Source organism: Oncorhynchus kisutch, linkage group LG28 (genome assembly GCF_002021735.2).
Source record: "Oncorhynchus kisutch isolate 150728-3 linkage group LG28, Okis_V2, whole genome shotgun sequence".
Lineage (NCBI taxonomy): Eukaryota > Metazoa > Chordata > Actinopteri > Salmoniformes > Salmonidae > Oncorhynchus > Oncorhynchus kisutch.
In genome coordinates this window covers 18,396,291-18,417,552 of record NC_034201.2, presented here as the reverse complement: position 1 = coordinate 18,417,552, position 21,262 = coordinate 18,396,291, and the positions used below count along the sequence as shown (strand labels likewise).

The 21,262-nt window shown below is 47.9% G+C and overlaps 1 protein-coding gene across 1 annotated transcript in view; it reads left to right on the top strand.

Moving 5' to 3' along the window:
• LOC109872669 (protein POF1B-like) overlaps positions 1-21,262 on the top strand; it is a 66,007-nt gene that overhangs the window by 36,722 nt on the left and 8,023 nt on the right. Inside the window, exons 4-10 of the mRNA XM_020463980.2 lie at positions 2,217-2,250; positions 2,388-2,468; positions 5,834-5,926; positions 6,044-6,157; positions 6,355-6,507; positions 6,700-6,819; positions 6,976-7,104. Coding sequence (XP_020319569.1) covers positions 2,217-2,250; positions 2,388-2,468; positions 5,834-5,926; positions 6,044-6,157; positions 6,355-6,507; positions 6,700-6,819; positions 6,976-7,104 — 724 coding nt within the window. The remainder of the gene's footprint in view (positions 1-2,216; positions 2,251-2,387; positions 2,469-5,833; positions 5,927-6,043; positions 6,158-6,354; positions 6,508-6,699; positions 6,820-6,975; positions 7,105-21,262) is intronic.

Genomic DNA, 21,262 nt, shown 5'->3' with positions numbered 1-21,262 from the left:
ATTTCCTGATATGAACTGTAACTCAGGAAAATCTTTGAAATTGTTGCATGTTGCGTTTACATTTTTGTTCAGTGTACATTTAACTAAGTTTTCCTTTCAAATGGTATCAAGAATATGCATTCAGGTCCTGAGCTACAGGCAGTTAGATTTGGGTATGTCATTTTGGGTGGAAATTGAAAAAAGGGTCCGATCCTTAATAGGTCAATCATGGACTTCAAACACTTGTTTAAAGAATTGACAATAATTATAATAATTACAATAATTGTAAAAATGATTTATGAAAAAAACGAGGTTGTTCCTTAACACGGTGTGATAGCTGATACTTTGGTCTATCAAAATATATATTTCAAATTTTGATAATATTAGGACAAATATTAGCGGATTTTTTTTTTAGATTGTCCGGTCTTTTAAGAATCCCTGACCTCTAAAACATCAATATTTTCTTTCAACCTCATGGCAAAATGTGTGAAATAGCATGAGATTAGAGATAAAACTCCCCATTTTTCACTCTGCCCATTGGCAAAAAAAAAACACCTGCAACTGGAAACTGACATTTCTGAAATACTTTTTTCACTGAATTGATAACAAAGAAGTGTAGCCAAGAACAGGTTAGTTGAATGATATATGGCGGCAGTTTGTATGGGGCCTTCCTGTAACGCCCAGTAATGGACACCAAAAATCTTAGGTTATATCACATCATTTCCGGTACAATCTGTAGCTAGGCTGCATCATGTTAGCTCCCCACTCACGCTGCACAGAAGCTAACACGCTTGAATAACACAACACAGCATGTAGAAATGTTGCAACTGTTCATTGCTGTTCGCAAGACAATGTCTAGGCAAGAAGATATCGGTAGCTTCCAGTTTTGTAAGCTAACTTTCCTTACTAGTTTACAGCTGAAGCTAACATCAATTTACTACCCTAGTACTAACATCAATTCACTACCCTAGAACCATAACACAAAATATGAGGATTTCAAAGCTGTCACCAAAAATCATACAGTCATTGCCAAGAACTTTATTAATTAACTTAGTCTGCTTCGCCTCAGTCACGTCTCTCCTCTCTCTCACCGTGTGTGTGAATGACGTCATTAGGTCTTAGAGACAGGGCACACTTTTATCAAATAACCGATTGCTTTTTCTATACAAATGTTGTTGATCAGCACAATAAAATAAGTTCCAAATGGAAAGGAGACAGATTGTTAATCATCTGTAGTCCAATGACATCAGCCAAAACCATCTCAATAACTCAATACTTGTAGATGCACACACTCCTATTGAATATGCATTCAACCGTATTGGGAATAGGCCTAGCTTACATCTTGATTTACCCAGTTTATCAATAGAGATTTACCATTCAAATAAATATTTACTATTATGTTGTTATGTAGTTAGATTGGTAAAAACACAGTCAAATTGATTGTATGATGGTATAATTGATTCATTAATGCATACCTGGCTGTCTCTGTCTGGATCAAGTGCCATTCTGTGACTTTGGCACAGTCCCTATACTTCTCTTAACTTGCCAGGTGGGGCCATAAAATACCGTCAAGGTGTGAGGCAGGCAGTGGGCTAGTATTCTAACTGAGAGGCTCTATAACTGAATATAATATATGCAGTGCCTTCAGAAAGTATTCACACCTCTTGACTTTTTCCACATGTTGTGTTCCAGCCTGAATTTAAAATGGATTAAATTGAGGTGATTTGTCACACAATACTCCATAATGTGAAAGTGCAATTATGTTTTTAGAATTTTTTACAAATTAAATAAAAAAGAAAAGCTGAAATGTCTTGCGTGTAGTAACACAACAAAATGTGGAATAAGTTAAGGGGTATGAATACTTTCTGAAGGCACTGTATTCATATATATATATAAAGGTGCACAATGTAATAATGTAAAATTCACAGGAATTTCATGTAAAACTCAGAAATATAATCACACAGGTTAAATACACGTCCTAAATACACCTGCAGTGTCATCCATCACCATAAAACCTGTAATTAGTCACTAGACATTACAACCGTCAGTCAGACCTGACTTCTCTCATTTCTCTAGACTCTCTGTTTACTCATACTACCTGTGATTCACTGAACAAACACATCCCTGCTGCTAACTCCATCATAACATGTGTAGACTGGAGACAAAGATGGTTTATTTAGTCTAATTGTGTGTTTGTCATGCCCTGTAATGTGTTTACCTTTCCATCTCTTTCCCAGGAAACACCTCTTAGATCCCAGTAATGACTACAAGGTACAGCAGGGAGGAGGGACCGATGGTTTTACATAACATCATATTAGTCTTGTATTGTTTAAATTGCAGTACAGTAGCTATTTCTATATGCTGGAAGTGAAAGTATGAAATGAAAGTAATCATTTGTGTGTATGCAGGTAAAGAGAGAGGACATCGAGGCCCTGATCCCCAAAGGAGCATCTGAGCTGACCAAACAGCAGCTCCGCTACCTGCTGCAGGTAACACCAAGGTCGGACTGGGACAAAAATTCAGCCCTGGCATTTCAGCCACACCAGCCCACATCACCGCACCTGCTACTTACACACACAGGCAGTAATGCTACTGACACATAACATAGGCAACTATAGTACAGCGTTTCTCACCATTTACTGTATCAGTGAAACATGGTCCTCCTCCTTTTTAACCAGCTCATGTTTAAGATAAATATAACATGTAAATCACCACTGGAGATACAACTCACCACTTTAACTGTGCCTCTGTTGCCTCCCTGTTGTGCTGTCTCTCTGCAGAAGGAAGAAAGATTACTGAATAAATGCCTAATAGATGACCATTGGCTCATAATACCTTATAAAAAGGCTAACTACTTACATTGCAATACATGTCCCCCCAATCCTAAAGGTTAATTACTCTTATCCTAAAGGTTAATTACTCTTATCCTAAAGGTTAATTACTCTTATCCTAAAGGTTAATTACTCTTATCCTAAAGGTTAATTACTCTTACATATATAATATAGAGGCAAAATATCAATAAACTGGCAGTACACGTGTCAGTTTGTGTGTCTCTTTCTGTTTTCTCCCTACATCCACTGTTTTCTCCCTACATCCACTGTTTTCTCCCTACAACCACTGTTTTCTCCCTACATCCACTGTTTTCTCCCTACAACCACTGTTTTCTCCCTATATCCACTGTTTTCTCCCTATATCCACTGTTTTCTCCCTACAACCACTGTTTTCTCCCTATATCCACTGTTTTCTCCCTACAACCACTGTTTTCTCCCTATATCCACTGTTTTCTCCCTACATCCACTGTTTTCTCCCTACATCCACTGTTTTCTCCCTACATCCACTGTTTTCTCCCTCATCCACTGTTTTCTCCCTACAATCACTACACTTGACTGGTGCAGCAGCAGCTAGATGTCTGTGCTTATAAGACTAGCATCACTGGGACCCGAAGACCAGGGGACCACACTGCCTGTATTGGGCCCAGCAACATCCCAGGGTAACACTTTATTTTAAGGGTCCATAATAAACCATTTATAAGGCATTATGAGCAAACCTTTTGCTCACCATTTATTGATCATTAGGCCCACATTTGTAAATGTTAGTACGCTAGTTATTTACACACCTTCCTAATATTCCCCTTTGCTCTCACAACAGCCTCAATTCATCAGGGCATGGACTCTACAAGGTGTTGAAAGCATTTCACAGGGATGCTGGCCCATGTTGACTCCAATGCTTCCCACAGTTGTGTGAAGTTGGCTGAATGTCCTTTGGGTGGTGGACCATTGTTGATACACACGGAAACCTGTTGAATGTGAAAAACCCAACAGTACTTGACACAAACCGGTGGGCCTGTCAGCTACTACAACACCCCGTATTACACTGGTCACTCATAATATTTATAAATAGCCCTCACTTTAGATTAGGGTCTGCAAAAATACTTCATCATGATTAGTAAATAGATTATTAATGTGGGAGTGATGACAAAAAATAGTGAACAAAGAATTTATAAATGCCTTATAAATGATTTATTACTGACCCTTCAAATAAAGTGTTATCCATTCTAGTTGTGAATGAATAAACACATATATTATAGAAAGAAGAAAATCACTGAATAATTGCCTTAAAGATGACCATTGGCTTATATTATACATTATAAAAGCATAACTATACTGAACAAGGAGCATGCTAAGGAGTATTTCTGTTTGTAATAAAGACCTTTTGTGGGGAAAAACTCATTCTGATTGGCTGGGCCTGGCTCTCCACTGGGTCAGCCTGGCAGCCAGGTGGGTGGGTCTATGCCATCTCAGGCCCACCCAGGCTGCACCCCTGTCATGTCATGGGAAATCCATAGATTAGGGCCTAATGAATGTTTTTCAATTGACTGATTTCCTTATATGAACTGTTACTCAGTAAAATCTGTTTGTTGAATGTTGCGTTTATATTTTTGTTCAGTATACATATTTCAAATTAGTGCATATCAAGTGCCCCCCCCCCCCCCCCCCTTTAGATATTAGGCTACATATAATTCAATAGAAGACAACATAGAGAGAGCAGTAGAGATAAAGACTGCCAGTTCCTTAATGTTTTGTCTGTATAATACAGCCAATGACTATATTAAGGAACTGGCAGTCTCTCTCTCTCTCTCCCTCTCTGTTTTCTTCTATTGAATTCAATATATGACATTCTATGTTTGTCAAGAATGATGCTGGGAATAGTGTATATGGATGCAGATTGATTTCCAGCATTGTGCTTCATTTGACAGTGCTGCGTGCATATGCCTATTTTTCTGCCAAGAAGTGACTGGCCTTTCAACAAATTAAATATGCTAGAGATTGGCGGGACTTTCCAGCCTTAAGTGCGGTGGCTATGTAATCTGACACTTGTTAGTCACTTGTTACCACAGCTCAATAACTCACTCGCTGGGCTGAAGAGACTGAGATTCAGAAGTGAATAATCTTTGGTAAAGCAATTAAAATACACAGTCCCCAAATGTACCTTCATTTGGCTTGTGTTTAGTTAAAAGAGGTGTATGCAGAGTACATGTCTAGTAGATACCTATTGCCTTCGCTATGTGTTATAAAAGCCAATCTAACAACTTGTTCAGGTATATTGCAAATAGACAAGTGTCTAAATGCTGCCCAAAATCTCCCTTCCCTAATTAGCCTACTTTAGTCGACATTAAATATATTTCATAGTACAATATACAGCCAAAATATTAAGTCTAACTGGCAGCAGTAGGCATCATGATCTGTGTCGGTGTGCAGGAGTGTGTATTTCTCTGTTTTCTTCCTTCCTTGCCTGCACCACTGCAGCTGATCTGTCATTTCTCACAGACACAACACTCGGACCAACAGAACCACAACTTTTAGAAAATGCGTCGGCCTCAAGAGCCCTTTTTTGGCACCACCGTTCCGTTTTTCTGTTTTGACTGAGTGACTGACAGATTCAGGGTGGGTCTCACTCTCTGATGATGTGCGTTTGACTTGTGAATTTGCGCCACCGGGCCAGCCCAGCTTGGTAGGGGGGCCGGCCGTTACACACTGGTCAGCCAAATACTATAGATTGCTATGAAAAATAGTCGTGTCCCCCTACCAAGCTGGGCTAAAAGTCTTGTCCATTATATAAAAATAAAAAAAATATTTATATCATTATTTGTTCATTTCGATGGACAATCCGCCTATGGAAAATATATTCCTTTGGTTGCTCCACTATGCCTGAAACAGGCTCATTAAACCTCACCTAACCTCTCTTTCATCAATATCTCTCCTTTATTTTTCATCTCTCTCGCTCTCTCTCCCTCACTCCCTCGCTCTCTCTCCCTCACTCTCTCTCCCTCACTCCCTCGCTCCCACCCTCTCAGACCCGTATGACAGCAGACAAGACCATGCGTCTCCTTCTGACCACCTTCAGCAGCCTGAGGGAGGAGCTGATCCACATGTCAGAGGATCTGAGGGTAAGATCTGGGCCCTGGGTCACTGTAGGACCCTCTTATGCTCTTAACTGTCTCATTGAGATATACATGCAGGCAGGCCATCTTACAGTCTTAATGCCTCTGTCTCTGTTCTCCCAGCGTCTGGAGAGTGAGAAGGAGTCCCTGGAGAGAGACCTGAGTTTCAAGGCTGACCAGGCTGAGCAGTATGACCGCCTCCTAGAGGCCATACGAGAGAACAACAGACAGCTACAGGTAGGTGTGTGTGTGTGAGAATTTGTGAGAGTGTGTGTATGTGTGTTTCTTCCACTGTGTGTTGCTTGTGTGTGTTTGCCTGTGTGTACACCTCTTCTGTAGGTGTTTTTGAAAGTGAGTATCTCTGCCCTGTATGTTAGTGCAATGGGTGTATGACAGTGTGTGGGTAACTTTTATCCATCCATCCATCCATATAGATATCTCTGAAGGAGACCAGCTCCAGCCAGCGGACCCTGGAGACTCAGCTCCTGAGCAGCCGCACTACAGACTCAAACAGGGACTTCCGCATCAAAGAACTGGAGGGCAGCTACCGAGCCCTGGAGAAGGAAAATGAGATGCTTAAACAGAAGGTACTCTAACGCTACCCTCCTCCATCTCTGGCTCTAACCCATTTCACTTCAGAGAATAAGCTCTTAGCAATTCCTTTTACTCATGTTAGCAATTCCTTTTACTCATGACTGTAGTATCCGACTGTAGAATTATTCTCATAGATCAAACTTGTTAACTAACTTGTGTCTCCCTCTGTATCCATCTTCATCCAGTTGGCTGGCCAGTGCAGCAGTAGCACCATTCAGATGAATACAGAGGAGCTGTCATGTCAGTACTCAGAGCAGCTAGCTGCCCTGCGCCAGGAGAAGGACAAGGAACTGCAGAGCCTCAGGGTAAGAAGCCAACAGGGATGCATGGATACAGCGATGGGGCCTTCCTGCTCTGTTGGAAGTACTGTAGCAGTACTGACTGTGCTTGTGAGAAGAAATATGGGTAGCTAGTGGTTATACTGACTGTGAGTGTCTCTGACTATCTGTCGGTATGTCCAGTCCCAGCTGACGCAGATCACCACAGAGTACACCACGGAGAGGTCAGGTGACAAGAGCCTGCATCTCCGCATCACACAGCTGCTGACAACACTGGAGCAGCGGGAGGTCGTCATCAAACGTCAGGAAGAGGTCAGGGGTCATAGCTACTGGTCACTGGTCAGCCCGGCCCCTTAGATACATACAGATCTAGGAAATGTCTTCTCCTGTAATTGGACAAATCTAGAACCAAACTAACCCAACAGTTTTGGATTAGAAAAACAGCCTGCTTCTAGGGTCTGTCCTCACCCTGCTTCTAGGGTCTTTTCTCACCCTGCTCATAGGGTCTGTCCTCATCCTGCTTCTAGGGTCTGTCCTCACCCTGCTTCTAGGGTCTTTTCTCACCCTGCTCATAGGGTCTGTCATCACCCTGCTTCTAGGGTCTGTCCTCACCCTGCTTCTAGGGTCTGTCCTCACCCTGCTTCTAGGGTCTGTCCTCACCCTGCTTCTAGGGTCTGTCCTCACCCTTTTTCTAGATTTGTTCTTACCCTGCTTCTAGGGTCTGTCCTCACCCTGCTTCTAGGGTCTGTCCTCACCCTGCTTCTAGGGTCTGTCCCTACCCTGCTTCTAGGGTCTGTCCTCACCCTGCTCATAGGGTCATTTCTCACCCTGCTCATAGGGTCTGTCCTCACCCTGCTTCTAGGGTCTGTTCTCACCCTGCTTCTAGGGTCTGTCCTCACCCTGTTTCTAGGGTCTGTCCTCACCCTGTTTCTAGGGTCTGTTCTTACCCTGCTTCTAGGGTCTGTCCTCACCCTGCTTCTAGGGTCTGTCCTCACCCTGTTTCTAGATTTGTTCTTACCCTGCTTCTAGGGTCTGTCTTCACCCTGTTTCTAGGGTCTGTTCTTACCCTGCTTCTAGGGTCTGTCCTCACCCTGCTTCTAGGGTCTGTCCTCACCCTGTTTCTAGATTTGTTCTTACCCTGCTTCTAGGGTCTGTCCTCACCCTGCTTCTAGGGTCTGTCCTCACCCTGCTTCTAGGGTCTGTCCTCACCCTGCTTCTAGGGTCTGTCCTCACCCTGCTTCTAGGGTCTGTCCTCACCCTGTTTCTAGATTTGTTCTTACCCTGCTTCTAGGGTCTGTCCTCACCCTGCTTCTAGGGTCTGTCCTCACCCTGCTTCTAGGGTTTGTCCTCACCCTGCTTCTAGGGTCTTTTCTCACCCTGCTCATAGGGTCTTTTCTCACCCTGCTCATAGGGTCTGTCCTCACCCTGCTTCTAGGGTCTGTCCTCACCCTGCTTCTAGGGTCTGTCCTCACCCTGCTTCTAGGTTCTGTCCTCACCCTGTTTCTAGGGTCTGTTCTTACCCTGCTTCTAGGGTCTGCCCTCACCCTGCTTCTAGGGTCTGTCCTCACCCTGTTTCTAGATTTGTTCGTACCCTGCTTCTAGGGTCTGTCCCCACCCTGCTTCTAGGGTCTGTCCTCACCCTGTTTCTAGATTTGTTCTTACCCTGCTTCTAGGTTCTGTCCTCACCCTGCTTCTAGGGTCTGTCCTCACCCTGCTTCTAGGGTCTGTCCTCACCCTGCTTCTAGGGTCTGTCCTCACCCTGCTTCTAGGGTCTGTCCTCACCCTGCGTCTAGGGTCTGTCCTCACGCTGTTTCTAGATTTGTTCTTACCCTGCTTCTATGGTCTGTCCTCACCCTGTTTCTAGATTTGTCCTCACCCTGCTTCTAGATTTGTTCTTACCCTGCTTCTGGGGTTTGTTCTTACCCTGTTTCTAGATTTGTTCTTACCCTGCTTCTAGATTTGTTCTTACCCTGCTTCTGGGGTTTGTTCTTACCCTGTTTCTAGATTTGTTCTTACCCTGCTTCTGGGGTTTGTTCTTACCCTGCTTCTGGGGTTTGTTCTTACCCTGCTTCTAGGGTATGTTCTTACCCTGCTTCTAGGGTCTGTCCTCACCCTGCTTCTAGGGTCTGTCCTCACCCTGTTTCTAGATTTGTTCTTATCCTGCTTCTAGGTTCTGTCCTCACCCTGCTTCTAGGGTCTGTCCTCACCCTGTTTCTAGGGTCTGTTCTTACCCTGCTTCTAGGGTCTGTCCTTACCCTGCTTCTAGGGTCTGTCCTCGACCCGGTTTCTAGATTTGTTCTTACCCTGCTTCTAGGTTCTGTCCTCACCCTGCTTCTAGGGTCTGTCCTCACCCTGCTTCTAGGGTCTTTTCTCACCCTGCTCATAGGGTCTTTTCTCACCCTGCTCATAGGGTCTGTCCTCACCCTGCTTCTAGGGTCTGTCCCCACCCTGCTTCTAGGGTCTGTCCTCACCCTGCTTCTAGGGTCTGTCCTCACACTGTTTCTAGATTTGTTCTTACCCTGCTTCTAGGGTCTGTCCTCACCCTGCTGCTGGGGTCTGTCCTCACCCTGTTTCTAGCGTCTGTTCTTACCCTGCTTCTAGGGTCTGTCCTCACCCTGCTTCTAGGGTCTGTCCTCACCCTGTTTCTAGATTTGTTCTTACCCTGCATCTAGATTTGTTCTTACCCTGCTTCTAGGTTCTGTCCTCACCCTGCTTCTTAGGGTCTGTCCTCACCCTGCTTCTAGGGTCTGTCCTCACCCTGCTTCTAGGGTATTTTCTCACCCTGCTCATAGGGTCTTTTCTCACCCTGCTCATAGGGTCTGTCCTCACCCTGCTCATAGGGTCTGTCCTCACCCTGCTTCTAGGGTCTGTCCTCACCCTGCTTCTAGGGTCTGTCCTCACCCTGCTTCTAGGGTCTGTCCTCACCCTGTTTCTAGGGTCTGTTCTTACCCTGCTTCTAGGGTCTGTCCTCACCCTGCTTCTAGGGTCTGTCCTCACCCTGTTTCTAGATTTGTTCTTACCCTGCTTCTAGGGTCTGTCCTCACCCTGCTTCTAGGGTCTGTCCTCACCCTGCTTCTAGGGTCTGTCCACCCTGTTTCTAGCGTCTGTTCTTACCCTGCTTCTAGGGTCTGTCCTCACCCTGCTTCTAGGGTCTGTCCTCACCCTGTTTCTAGATTTGTTCTTACCCTGCTTCTAGGGTCTGTCCTCACCCTGCTTCTAGGGTCTGTTTTCACCCTGCTTCTAGGGTCTGTCCTCACCCTGTTTCTAGATTTGTTCTTACCCTGCTTCTAGGGTCTGTCCTCACCCTGCTTCTAGGGTCTGTCCTCACCCTGCTTCTAGGGTTTGTCCACCTTGCTTCTAGGGTCTGTTCTCACCCTGCTTCTAGGGTCTGTCCTCACCCTGCTTCTAGGTTCTGTCCTCACCCTGTTTCTAGGGTCTGTTCTCACCCTGCTTCTAGGGTCTGTCCTCACCCTGCGTCTAGGGTCTGTCCTCACGCTGTTTCTAGATTTGTTCTTACCCTGCTTCTATGGTCTGTCCTCACCCTGTTTCTAGATTTGTCCTCACCCTGCTTCTAGATTTGTTCTTACCCTGCTTCTGGGGTTTGTTCTTACCCTGTTTCTAGATTTGTTCTTACCCTGCTTCTAGATTTGTTCTTACCCTGCTTCTGGGGTTTGTTCTTACCCTGTTTCTAGATTTGTTCTTACCCTGCTTCTGGGGTTTGTTCTTACCCTGCTTCTGGGGTTTGTTCTTACCCTGCTTCTAGGGTCTGTCCTCACCCTGTTTCTAGATTTGTTCGTACCCTGCTTCTAGGGTCTGTCCCCACCCTGCTTCTAGGGTCTGTCCTCACCCTGTTTCTAGATTTGTTCTTACCCTGCTTCTAGGTTCTGTCCTCACCCTGCTTCTAGGGTCTGTCCTCACCCTGCTTCTAGGGTCTGTCCTCACCCTGCTTCTAGGGTCTGTCCTCACCCTGTTTCTAGATTTGTTCTTACCCTGCTTCTATGGTCTGTCCTCACCCTGTTTCTAGATTTGTCCTCACCCTGCTTCTAGATTTGTTCTTACCCTGCTTCTGGGGTTTGTTCTTACCCTGTTTCTAGATTTGTTCTTACCCTGCTTCTAGATTTGTTCTTACCCTGCTTCTGGGGTTTGTTCTTACCCTGTTTCTAGATTTGTTCTTACCCTGCTTCTGGGGTTTGTTCTTACCCTGCTTCTAGGGTATGTTCTTACCCTGCTTCTAGGGTCTGTCCTCACCCTGCTTCTAGGGTCTGTCCTCACCCTGTTTCTAGATTTGTTCTTATCCTGCTTCTAGGTTCTGTCCTCACCCTGCTTCTAGGGTCTGTCCTCACCCTGTTTCTAGGGTCTGTTCTTACCCTGCTTCTAGGGTCTGTCCTTACCCTGCTTCTAGGGTCTGTCCTCGACCCGGTTTCTAGATTTGTTCTTACCCTGCTTCTAGGTTCTGTCCTCACCCTGCTTCTAGGGTCTGTCCTCACCCTGCTTCTAGGGTATTTTCTCACCCTGCTCATAGGGTCTTTTCTCACCCTGCTCATAGGGTCTGTCCTCACCCTGCTTCTAGGGTCTGTCCCCACCCTGCTTCTAGGGTCTGTCCTCACCCTGCTTCTAGGGTCTGTCCTCACACTGTTTCTAGATTTGTTCTTACCCTGCTTCTAGGGTCTGTCCTCACCCTGCTGCTAGGGTCTGTCCTCACCCTGTTTCTAGCGTCTGTTCTTACCCTGCTTCTAGGGTCTGTCCTCACCCTGCTTCTAGGGTCTGTCCTCACCCTGTTTCTAGATTTGTTCTTACCCTGCATCTAGATTTGTTCTTACCCTGCTTCTAGGTTCTGTCCTCACCCTGCTTCTTAGGGTCTGTCCTCACCCTGCTTCTAGGGTCTGTCCTCACCCTGCTTCTAGGGTATTTTCTCACCCTGCTCATAGGGTCTTTTCTCACCCTGCTCATAGGGTCTGTCCTCACCCTGCTCATAGGGTCTGTCCTCACCCTGCTTCTAGGGTCTGTCCTCACCCTGCTTCTAGGGTCTGTCCTCACCCTGCTTATAGGGTCTGTCCTCACCCTGTTTCTAGGGTCTGTTCTTACCCTGCTTCTAGGGTCTGTCATCACCCTGCTTCTAGGGTCTGTCCTCACCCTGTTTCTAGATTTGTTCTTACCCTGCTTCTAGGGTCTGTCCTCACCCTGCTTCTAGGGTCTGTCCTCACCCTGCTTCGAGGGTCTGTCCACCCTGTTTCTAGTGTCTGTTCTTACCCTGCTTCTAGGGTCTGTCCTCACCCTGCTTCTAGGGTCTGTCCTCACCCTGTTTCTAGATTTGTTCTTACCCTGCTTCTAGGGTCTGTCCTCACCCTGCTTCTAGGGTCTGTTCCCACCCTGCTTCTAGGGTCTGTCCTCACCCTGTTTCTAGATTTGTTCTTACCCTGCTTCTAGGGTCTGTCCTCACCCTGCTTCTAGGGTCTGTCCTCACCCTGCTTCTAGGGTTTGTCCACCTTGCTTCTAGGGTCTGTTCTCACCCTGCTTCTAGGGTCTGTCCTCACCCTGCTTCTAGGTTCTGTCCTCACCCTGTTTCTAGGGTCTGTTCTTACCCTGCTTCTAGGGTCTGCCCTCACCCTGCTTCTAGGGTCTCTCCTCACCCTGTTTCTAGATTTGTTCGTACCCTGCTTCTAGGGTCTGTCCCTACCCTGCTTCTAGGGTCTGTCCTCACCCTGTTTCTAGATTTGTTCTTACCCTGCTTCTAGGTTCTGTCCTCACCCTGCTTCTAGGGTCTGTCCTCACCCTGCTTCTAGGGTCTGTCCTCACCCTGCTTCTAGGGTCTGTCCTCACCCTGCTTCTAGGGTCTGTCCTCACCCTGCGTCTAGGGTCTGTCCTCACCCTGTTTCTAGATTTGTTCTTACCCTGCTTCTAGGGTCTGTCCTCACCCTGTTTCTAGATTTGTCCTTACCCTGCTTCTAGATTTGTTCTTACCCTGCTTCTAGGGTCTGTCACCACCCTGCTTCTAGGGTCTGTCCTCACCCTGTTTCTAGATTTGTTCTTACCCTGCTTCTAGGTTCTGTCCTCACCCTGCTTCTAGGGTCTGTCCTCACCCTGCTTCTAGGGTCTGTCCTCACCCTGCTTCTAGGGTCTGTCCTCACCCTGCTTCTAGGGTCTGTCCTCACCCTGCGTCTAGGGTCTGTCCTCACCCTGTTTCTAGATTTGTTCTTACCCTGCTTCTATGGTCTGTCCTCACCCTGTTTCTAGATTTGTCCTCACCCTGCTTCTAGATTTGTTCTTACCCTGCTTCTGGGGTTTGTTCTTACCCTGTTTCTAGATTTGTTCTAACCCTGCTTCTAGATTTGTTCTTACCCTGCTTCTGGGGTTTGTTCTTACCCTGTTTCTAGATTTGTTCTTACCCTGCTTCTGGGGTTTGTTCTTACCCTGCTTCTGGGGTTTGTTCTTACCCTGCTTCTAGGGTCTGTCCTCACCCTGTTTCTAGATTTGTTCGTACCCTGCTTCTAGGGTCTGTCCCTACCCTGCTTCTAGGGTCTGTCCTCACCCTGTTTCTAGATTTGTTCTTACCCTGCTTCTAGGTTCTGTCCTCACCCTGTTTCTAGATTTGTTCTTATCCTGCTTCTAGGTTCTGTCCTCACCCTGCTTCTAGGGTCTGTCCTCACCCTGTTTCTAGGGTCTGTTCTTACCCTGCTTCTAGGGTCTGTCCTTACCCTGCTTCTAGGGTCTGTCCTCGACCCGGTTTCTAGATTTGTTCTTACCCTGCTTCTAGGTTCTGTCCTCACCCTGCTTCTAGGGTCTGTCCTCACCCTGCTTCTAGGGTATTTTCTCACCCTGCTCATAGGGTCTTTTCTCACCCTGCTCATAGGGTCTGTCCTCACCCTGCTTCTAGGGTCTGTCCCCACCCTGCTTCTAGGGTCTGTCCTCACCCTGCTTCTAGGGTCTGTCCTCACACTGTTTCTAGATTTGTTCTTACCCTGCTTCTAGGGTCTGTCCTCACCCTGCTGCTAGGGTCTGTCCTCACCCTGTTTCTAGCGTCTGTTCTTACCCTGCTTCTAGGGTCTGTCCTCACCCTGCTTCTAGGGTCTGTCCTCACCCTGTTTCTAGATTTGTTCTTACCCTGCATCTAGATTTGTTCTTACCCTGCTTCTAGGTTCTGTCCTCACCCTGCTTCTTAGGGTCTGTCCTCACCCTGCTTCTAGGGTCTGTCCTCACCCTGCTTCTAGGGTATTTTCTCACCCTGCTCATAGGGTCTTTTCTCACCCTGCTCATAGGGTCTGTCCTCACCCTGCTTCTAGGGTCTGTCCCCACCCTGCTTCTAGGGTCTGTCCTCACCCTGCTTCTAGGGTCTGTCCTCACACTGTTTCTAGATTTGTTCTTACCCTGCTTCTAGGGTCTGTCCTCACCCTGCTGCTAGGGTCTGTCCTCACCCTGTTTCTAGCGTCTGTTCTTACCCTGCTTCTAGGGTCTGTCCTCACCCTGCTTCTAGGGTCTGTCCTCACCCTGTTTCTAGATTTGTTCTTACCCTGCATCTAGATTTGTTCTTACCCTGCTTCTAGGTTCTGTCCTCACCCTGCTTCTTAGGGTCTGTCCTCACCCTGCTTCTAGGGTCTGTCCTCACCCTGCTTCTAGGGTATTTTCTCACCCTGCTCATAGGGTCTTTTCTCACCCTGCTCATAGGGTCTGTCCTCACCCTGCTCATAGGGTCTGTCCTCACCCTGCTTCTAGGGTCTGTCCTCACCCTGCTTCTAGGGTCTGTCCTCACCCTGCTTCTAGGGTCTGTCCTCACCCTGTTTCTAGGGTCTGCTCTTACCCTGCTTCTAGGGTCTGTCATCACCCTGCTTCTAGGGTCTGTCCTCACCCTGTTTCTAGATTTGTTCTTACCCTGCTTCTAGGGTCTGTCCTCACCCTGCTTCTAGGGTCTGTCCTCACCCTGCTTCTAGGGTCTGTCCACCCTGTTTCTAGCGTCTGTTCTTACCCTGCTTCTAGGGTCTGTCCTCACCCTGCTTCTAGGGTCTGTCTCACCCTGTTTCTAGATTTGTTCTTACCCTGCTTCTAGGGTCTGTCCTCACCCTGCTTCTAGGGTCTGTTCTCACCCTGCTTCTAGGGTCTGTCCTCACCCTGTTTCTAGATTTGTTCTTACCCTGCTTCTAGGGTCTGTCCTCACCCTGCTTCTAGGGTCTGTCCTCACCCTGCTTCTAGGGTTTGTCCACCTTGCTTCTAGGGTCTGTTCTCACCCTGCTTATAGGGTTTGTCCTCACCCTGCTTCTAGGTTCTGTCCTCACCCTGTTTCTAGGGTCTGTTCTTACCCTGCTTCTAGGGTCTGCCCTCACCCTGCTTCTAGGGTCTCTCCTCACCCTGTTTCTAGATTTGTTCGTACCCTGCTTCTAGGGTCTGTCCCTACCCTGCTTCTAGGGTCTGTCCTCACCCTGTTTCTAGATTTGTTCTTACCCTGCTTCTAGGTTCTGTCCTCACCCTGCTTCTAGGGTCTGTCCTCACCCTGCTTCTAGGGTCTGTCCTCACCCTGCTTCTAGGGTCTGTCCTCACCCTGCTTCTAGGGTCTGTCCTCACCCTGCGTCTAGGGTCTGTCCTCACCCTGTTTCTAGATTTGTTCTTACCCTGCTTCTAGGGTCTGTCCTCACCCTGTTTCTAGATTTGTCCTTACCCTGCTTCTAGATTTGTTCTTACCCTGCTTCTAGGGTCTGTCACCACCCTGCTTCTAGGGTCTGTCCTCACCCTGTTTCTAGATTTGTTCTTACCCTGCTTCTAGGTTCTGTCCTCACCCTGCTTCTAGGGTCTGTCCTCACCCTGCTTCTAGGGTCTGTCCTCACCCTCCTCATAGGGTCTGCCCTCACCCTGCTTCTAGGGTCTGTCCTCACCCTGCGTCTAGGGTCTGTCCTCACCCTGTTTCTAGATTTGTTCTTACTCACCCTGTTTCTAGATTTGTCCTCACCCTGCTTCTAGATTTGTTCTTACCCTGCTTCTGGGGTTTGTTCTTACCCTGTTTCTAGATTTGTTCTAACCCTGCTTCTAGATTTGTTCTTACCCTGCTTCTGGGGTTTGTTCTTACCCTGTTTCTAGATTTGTTCTTACCCTGCTTCTGGGGTTTGTTCTTACCCTGCTTCTGGGGTTTGTTCTTACCCTGCTTCTAGGGTCTGTCCTCACCCTGTTTCTAGATTTGTTCGTACCCTGCTTCTAGGGTCTGTCCCTACCCTGCTTCTAGGGTCTGTCCTCACCCTGTTTCTAGATTTGTTCTTACCCTGCTTCTAGGTTCTGTCCTCACCCTGCTTCTAGGGTCTGTCCTCACCCTGCTTCTAGGGTCTGTCCTCACCCTGCTTCTAGGGTCTGTCCTCACCCTGCTTCTAGGGTCTGTCCTCACCCTGCTTCTAGGGTCTGTCCTCACCCTGCTTCTAGGGTCTGTCCTCACCCTGTTTCTAGATTTGTTCTTACCCTGCTTCTATGGTCTGTCCTCACCCTGTTTCTAGATTTGTCCTCACCCTGCTTCTAGATTTGTTCTTACCCTGCTTCTGGGGTTTGTTCTTACCCTGTTTCTAGATTTGTTCTTACCCTGCTTCTAGATTTGTTCTTACCCTGCTTCTGGGGTTTGTTCTTACCCTGTTTCTAGATTTGTTCTTACCCTTTTTCTGGGGTTTGTTCTTACCCTGCTTCTAGGGTATGTTCTTACCCTGCTTCTAGGGTCTGTCCTCACCCTGCTTCTAGGGTCTGTCCTCACCCTGTTTCTAGATTTGTTCTTATCCTGCTTCTAGGTTCTGTCCTCACCCTGCTTCTAGGGTCTGTCCTCACCCTGTTTCTAGGGTCTGTTCTTACCCTGCTTCTAGGGTCTGTCCTTACCCTGCTTCTAGGGTCTGTCCTCGACCCGGTTTCTAGATTTGTTCTTACCCTGCTTCTAGGTTCTGTCCTCACCCTGCTTCTAGGGTCTGTCCTCACCCTGCTTCTAGGGTCTTTTCTCACCCTGCTCATAGGGTCTTTTTTCACCCTGCTCATAGGGTCTGTCCTCACCCTGCTTCTAGGGTCTGTCCCCACCCTGCTTCTAGGGTCTGTCCTCACCCTGCTTCTAGGGTCTGTCCTCACACTGTTTCTAGATTTGTTCTTACCCTGCTTCTAGGGTCTGTCCTCACCCTGCTGCTAGGGTCTGTCCTCACCCTGTTTCTAGCGTCTGTTCTTACCCTGCTTCTAGGGTCTGTCCTCACCCTGCTTCTAGGGTCTGTCCTCACCCTGTTTCTAGATTTGTTCTTACCCTGCATCTAGATTTGTTCTTACCCTGCTTCTAGGTTCTGTCCTCACCCTGCTTCTTAGGGTCTGTCCTCACCCTGCTTCTAGGGTTTGTCCTCACCCTGCTTCTAGGGTATTTTCTCACCCTGCTCATAGGGTCTTTTCTCACCCTGCTCATAGGGTCTGTCCTCACCCTGCTCATAGGGTCTGTCCTCACCCTGCTTCTAGGGTCTGTCCTCACGCTGCTTCTAGGGTCTGTCCTCACCCTGCTTCTAGGGTCTGTCCTCACCCTGTTTCTAGGGTCTGTTCTTACCCTGTTTCTAGATTTGTTCTTACCCTGCTTCTAGGGTCTGTCCTCACCCTGCTTCTAGGGTCTGTCCTCACCCTGCTTCTAGGGTCTGTCCTCACCCTGCTTCTAGGGTCTGTCCTCACCCTGCTTCTAGGGTCTGTCCTCACCCTGCTTCTAGGGTCTGTCCTCACCCTGCTTCTAGGGTCTGTCCTCACCCTGTTTCTAGATTTGTTCTTACCCTGCTTCTATGGTCTGTCCTCACCCTGTTTCTAGATTTGTCCTCACCCTGCTTCTAGATTTGTTCTTACCCTGCTTCTGGGGTTTGTTCTTACCCTGTTTCTAGATTTGTTCTTACCCTGCTTCTAGATTTGTTCTTACCCTGCTTCTGGGGTTTGTTCTTACCCTGTTTCTAGATTTGTTCTTACCCTGCTTCTGGGGTTTGTTCTTACCCTGCTTCTAGGGTATGTTCTTACCCTGCTTCTAGGGTCTGTCCTCACCCTGCTTCTAGGGTCTGTCCTCACCCTGTTTCTAGATTTGTTCTTATCCTGCTTCTAGGTTCTGTCCTCACCCTGCTTCTAGGGTCTGTCCTCACCCTGTTTCTAGGGTCTGTTCTTACCCTGCTTCTAGGGTCTGTCCTTACCCTGCTTCTAGGGTCTGTCCTCGACCCGGTTTCTAGATTTGTTCTTACCCTGCTTCTAGGTTCTGTCCTCACCCTGCTTCTAGGGTCTGTCCTCACCCTGCTTCTAGGGTCTTTTCTCACCCTGCTCATAGGGTCTTTTCTCACCCTGCTCATAGGGTCTGTCCTCACCCTGCTTCTAGGGTCTGTCCCCACCCTGCTTCTAGGGTCTGTCCTCACCCTGCTTCTAGGGTCTGTCCTCACACTGTTTCTAGATTTGTTCTTACCCTGCTTCTAGGGTCTGTCCTCACCCTGCTGCTAGGGTCTGTCCTCACCCTGTTTCTAGATTTGTTCTTACCCTGCATCTAGATTTGTTCTTACCCTGCTTCTAGGTTCTGTCCTCACCCTGCTTCTTAGGGTCTGTCCTCACCCTGCTTCTAGGGTCTGTCCTCACCCTGCTTCTAGGGTATTTTCTCACCCTGCTCATAGGGTCTTTTCTCACCCTGCTCATAGGGTCTGTCCTCACCCTGCTCATAGGGTCTGTCCTCACACTGTTTCTAGATTTGTTCTTACCCTGCTTCTAGGGTCTGTCCTCACCCTGCTGCTAGGGTCTGTCCTCACCCTGTTTCTAGATTTGTTCTTACCCTGCATCTAGATTTGTTCTTACCCTGCTTCTAGGTTCTGTCCTCACCCTGCTTCTTAGGGTCTGTCCTCACCCTGCTTCTAGGGTCTGTCCTCACCCTGCTTCTAGGGTATTTTCTCACCCTGCTCATAGGGTCTTTTCTCACCCTGCTCATAGGGTCTGTCCTCACCCTGCTCATAGGGTCTGTCCTCACCCTGCTTCTAGGGTCTGTCCTCACGCTGCTTCTAGGGTCTGTCCTCACCCTGCTTCTAGGGTCTGTCCTCACCCTGTTTCTAGGGTCTGTTCTTACCCTGCTTCTAGGGTCTGTCATCACCCTGCTTCTAGGGTCTGTCCTCACCCTGTTTCTAGATTTGTTCTTACCCTGCTTCTAGGGTCTGTCCTCACCCTGCTTCTAGGGTCTGTCCTCACCCTGCTTCTAGGGTCTGTCCACCCTGTTTCTAGTGTCTGTTCTTACCCTGCTTCTAGGGTCTGTCCTCACCCTGCTTCTAGGGTCTGTCCTCACCCTGTTTCTAGATTTGTTCTTACCCTGCTTCTAGGGTCTGTCCTCACCCTGCTTCTAGGGTCTGTTCTCACCCTGCTTCTAGGGTCTGTCCTCACCCTGTTTCTAGATTTGTTCTTACCCTGCTTCTAGGGTCTGTCCTCACCCTGCTTCTAGGGTCTGTCCTCACCCTGCTTCTAGGGTTTGTCCACCTTGCTTCTAGGGTCTGTTCTCACCCTGCTTCTAGGGTCTGTCCTCACCCTGCTTCTAGGTTCTGTCCTCACCCTGTTTCTAGGGTCTGTTCTTACCCTGCTTCTAGGGTCTGCCCTCACCCTGCTTCTAGGGTCTCTCCTCACCCTGTTTCTAGATTTGTTCGTACCCTGCTTCTAGGGTCTGTCCCTACCCTGCTTCTAGGGTCTGTCCTCACCCTGTTTCTAGATTTGTTCTTACCCTGCTTCTAGGTTCTGTCCTCACCCTGCTTCTAGGGTCTGTCCTCACCCTGCTTCTAGGGTCTGTCCTCACCCTGCTTCTAGGGTCTGTCCTCACCCTGCTTCTAGGGTCTGTCCTCACCCTGCGTCTAGGGTCTGTCCTCACCCTGTTTCTAGATTTGTTCTTACCCTGCTTCTAGGGTCTGTCCTCACCCTGTTTCTAGATTTGTCCTTACCCTGCTTCTAGATTTGTTCTTACCCTGCTTCTAGGGTCTGTCACCACCCTGCTTCTAGGGTCTGTCCTCACCCTGTTTCTAGATTTGTTCTTACCCTGCTTCTAGGTTCTGTCCTCACCCTGCTTCTAGGGTCTGTCCTCACCCTGCTTCTAGGGTCTGTCCTCACCCTGCTTCTTGGGTCTGTCCTCACCCTGCTTCTAGGGTCTGTCCTCACCCTGCGTCTAGGGTCTGTCCTCACCCTGTTTCTAGATTTGTTCTTACCCTGCTTCTATGGTCTGTCCTCACCCTGTTTCTAGATTTGTCCTCACCCTGCTTCTAGATTTGTTCTTACCCTGCTTCTGGGGTTTGTTCTTACCCTGTTTCTAGATTTGTTCTAACCCTGCTTCTAGATTTGTTCTTACCCTGCTTCTGGGGTTTGTTCTTACCCTGTTTCTAGATTTGTTCTTACCCTGCTTCTGGGGTTTGTTCTTACCCTGCTTCTGGGGTTTGTTCTTACCCTGCTTCTAGGGTCTGTCCTCACCCTGTTTCTAGATTTGTTCGTACCCTGCTTCTAGGGTCTGTCCCTACCCTGCTTCTAGGGTCTGTCCTCACCCTGTTTCTAGATTTGTTCTTACCCTGCTTCTAGGTTCTGTCCTCACCCTGCTTCTAGGGTCTGTCCTCACCCTGCTTCTAGGGTCTGTCCTCACCCTGCTTCTAGGGTCTGTCCTCACCCTGCTTCTAGGGTCTGTCCTCACCCTGCGTCTAGGGTCTGTCCTCACCCTGTTTCTAGATTTGTTCTTACCCTGCTTCTAGATTTGTTCTTACCCTGCTTCTATGGTCTGTCCTCACCCTGTTTCTAGATTTGTCCTCACCCTGCTTCTAGATTTGTTCTTACCCTGCTTCTGGGGTTTGTTCTTACCCTGTTTCTAGATTTGTTCTTACCCTGCTTCTAGATTTGTTCTTACCCTGCTTCTGGGGTTTGTTCTTACCCTGTTTCTAGATTTGTTCTTACCCTGCTTCTGGGGTTTGTTCTTACCCTGCTTCTGGGGTTTGTTCTTACCCTGCTTCTAGGGTATGTTGTTACCCTGCTTCTAGGGTCTGTCCTCACCCTGCTTCTAGGGTCTGTCCTCACCCTGTTTCTAGATTTGTTCTTATCCTGCTTCTAGGTTCTGTCCTCACCCTGCTTCTAGGGTCTGTCCTCACCCTGTTTCTAGGGTCTGTTCTTACCCTGCTTCTAGGGTCTGTCCTTACCCTGCTTCTAGGGTCTGTCCTCGACCCGGTTTCTAGATTTGTTCTTACCCTGCTTCTAGGTTCTGTCCTCACCCTGCTTCTAGGGTCTGTCCTCACCCTGCTTCTAGGGTCTTTTCTCACCCTGCTCATAGGGTCTTTTCTCACCCTGCTCATAGGTTCTGTCCTCACCCTGCTTCTAGGGTCTGTCCCCACCCTGCTTCTAGGGTCTGTCCTCACCCTTCTTCTAGGGTCTGTCCTCACGCTGTTTCTAGATTTGTTCTTACCCTGCTTCTAGGGTCTGTCCTCACCCTGCTTCTATGGTCTGTCCTCACCCTGTTTCTAGCGTCTGTTCTTAC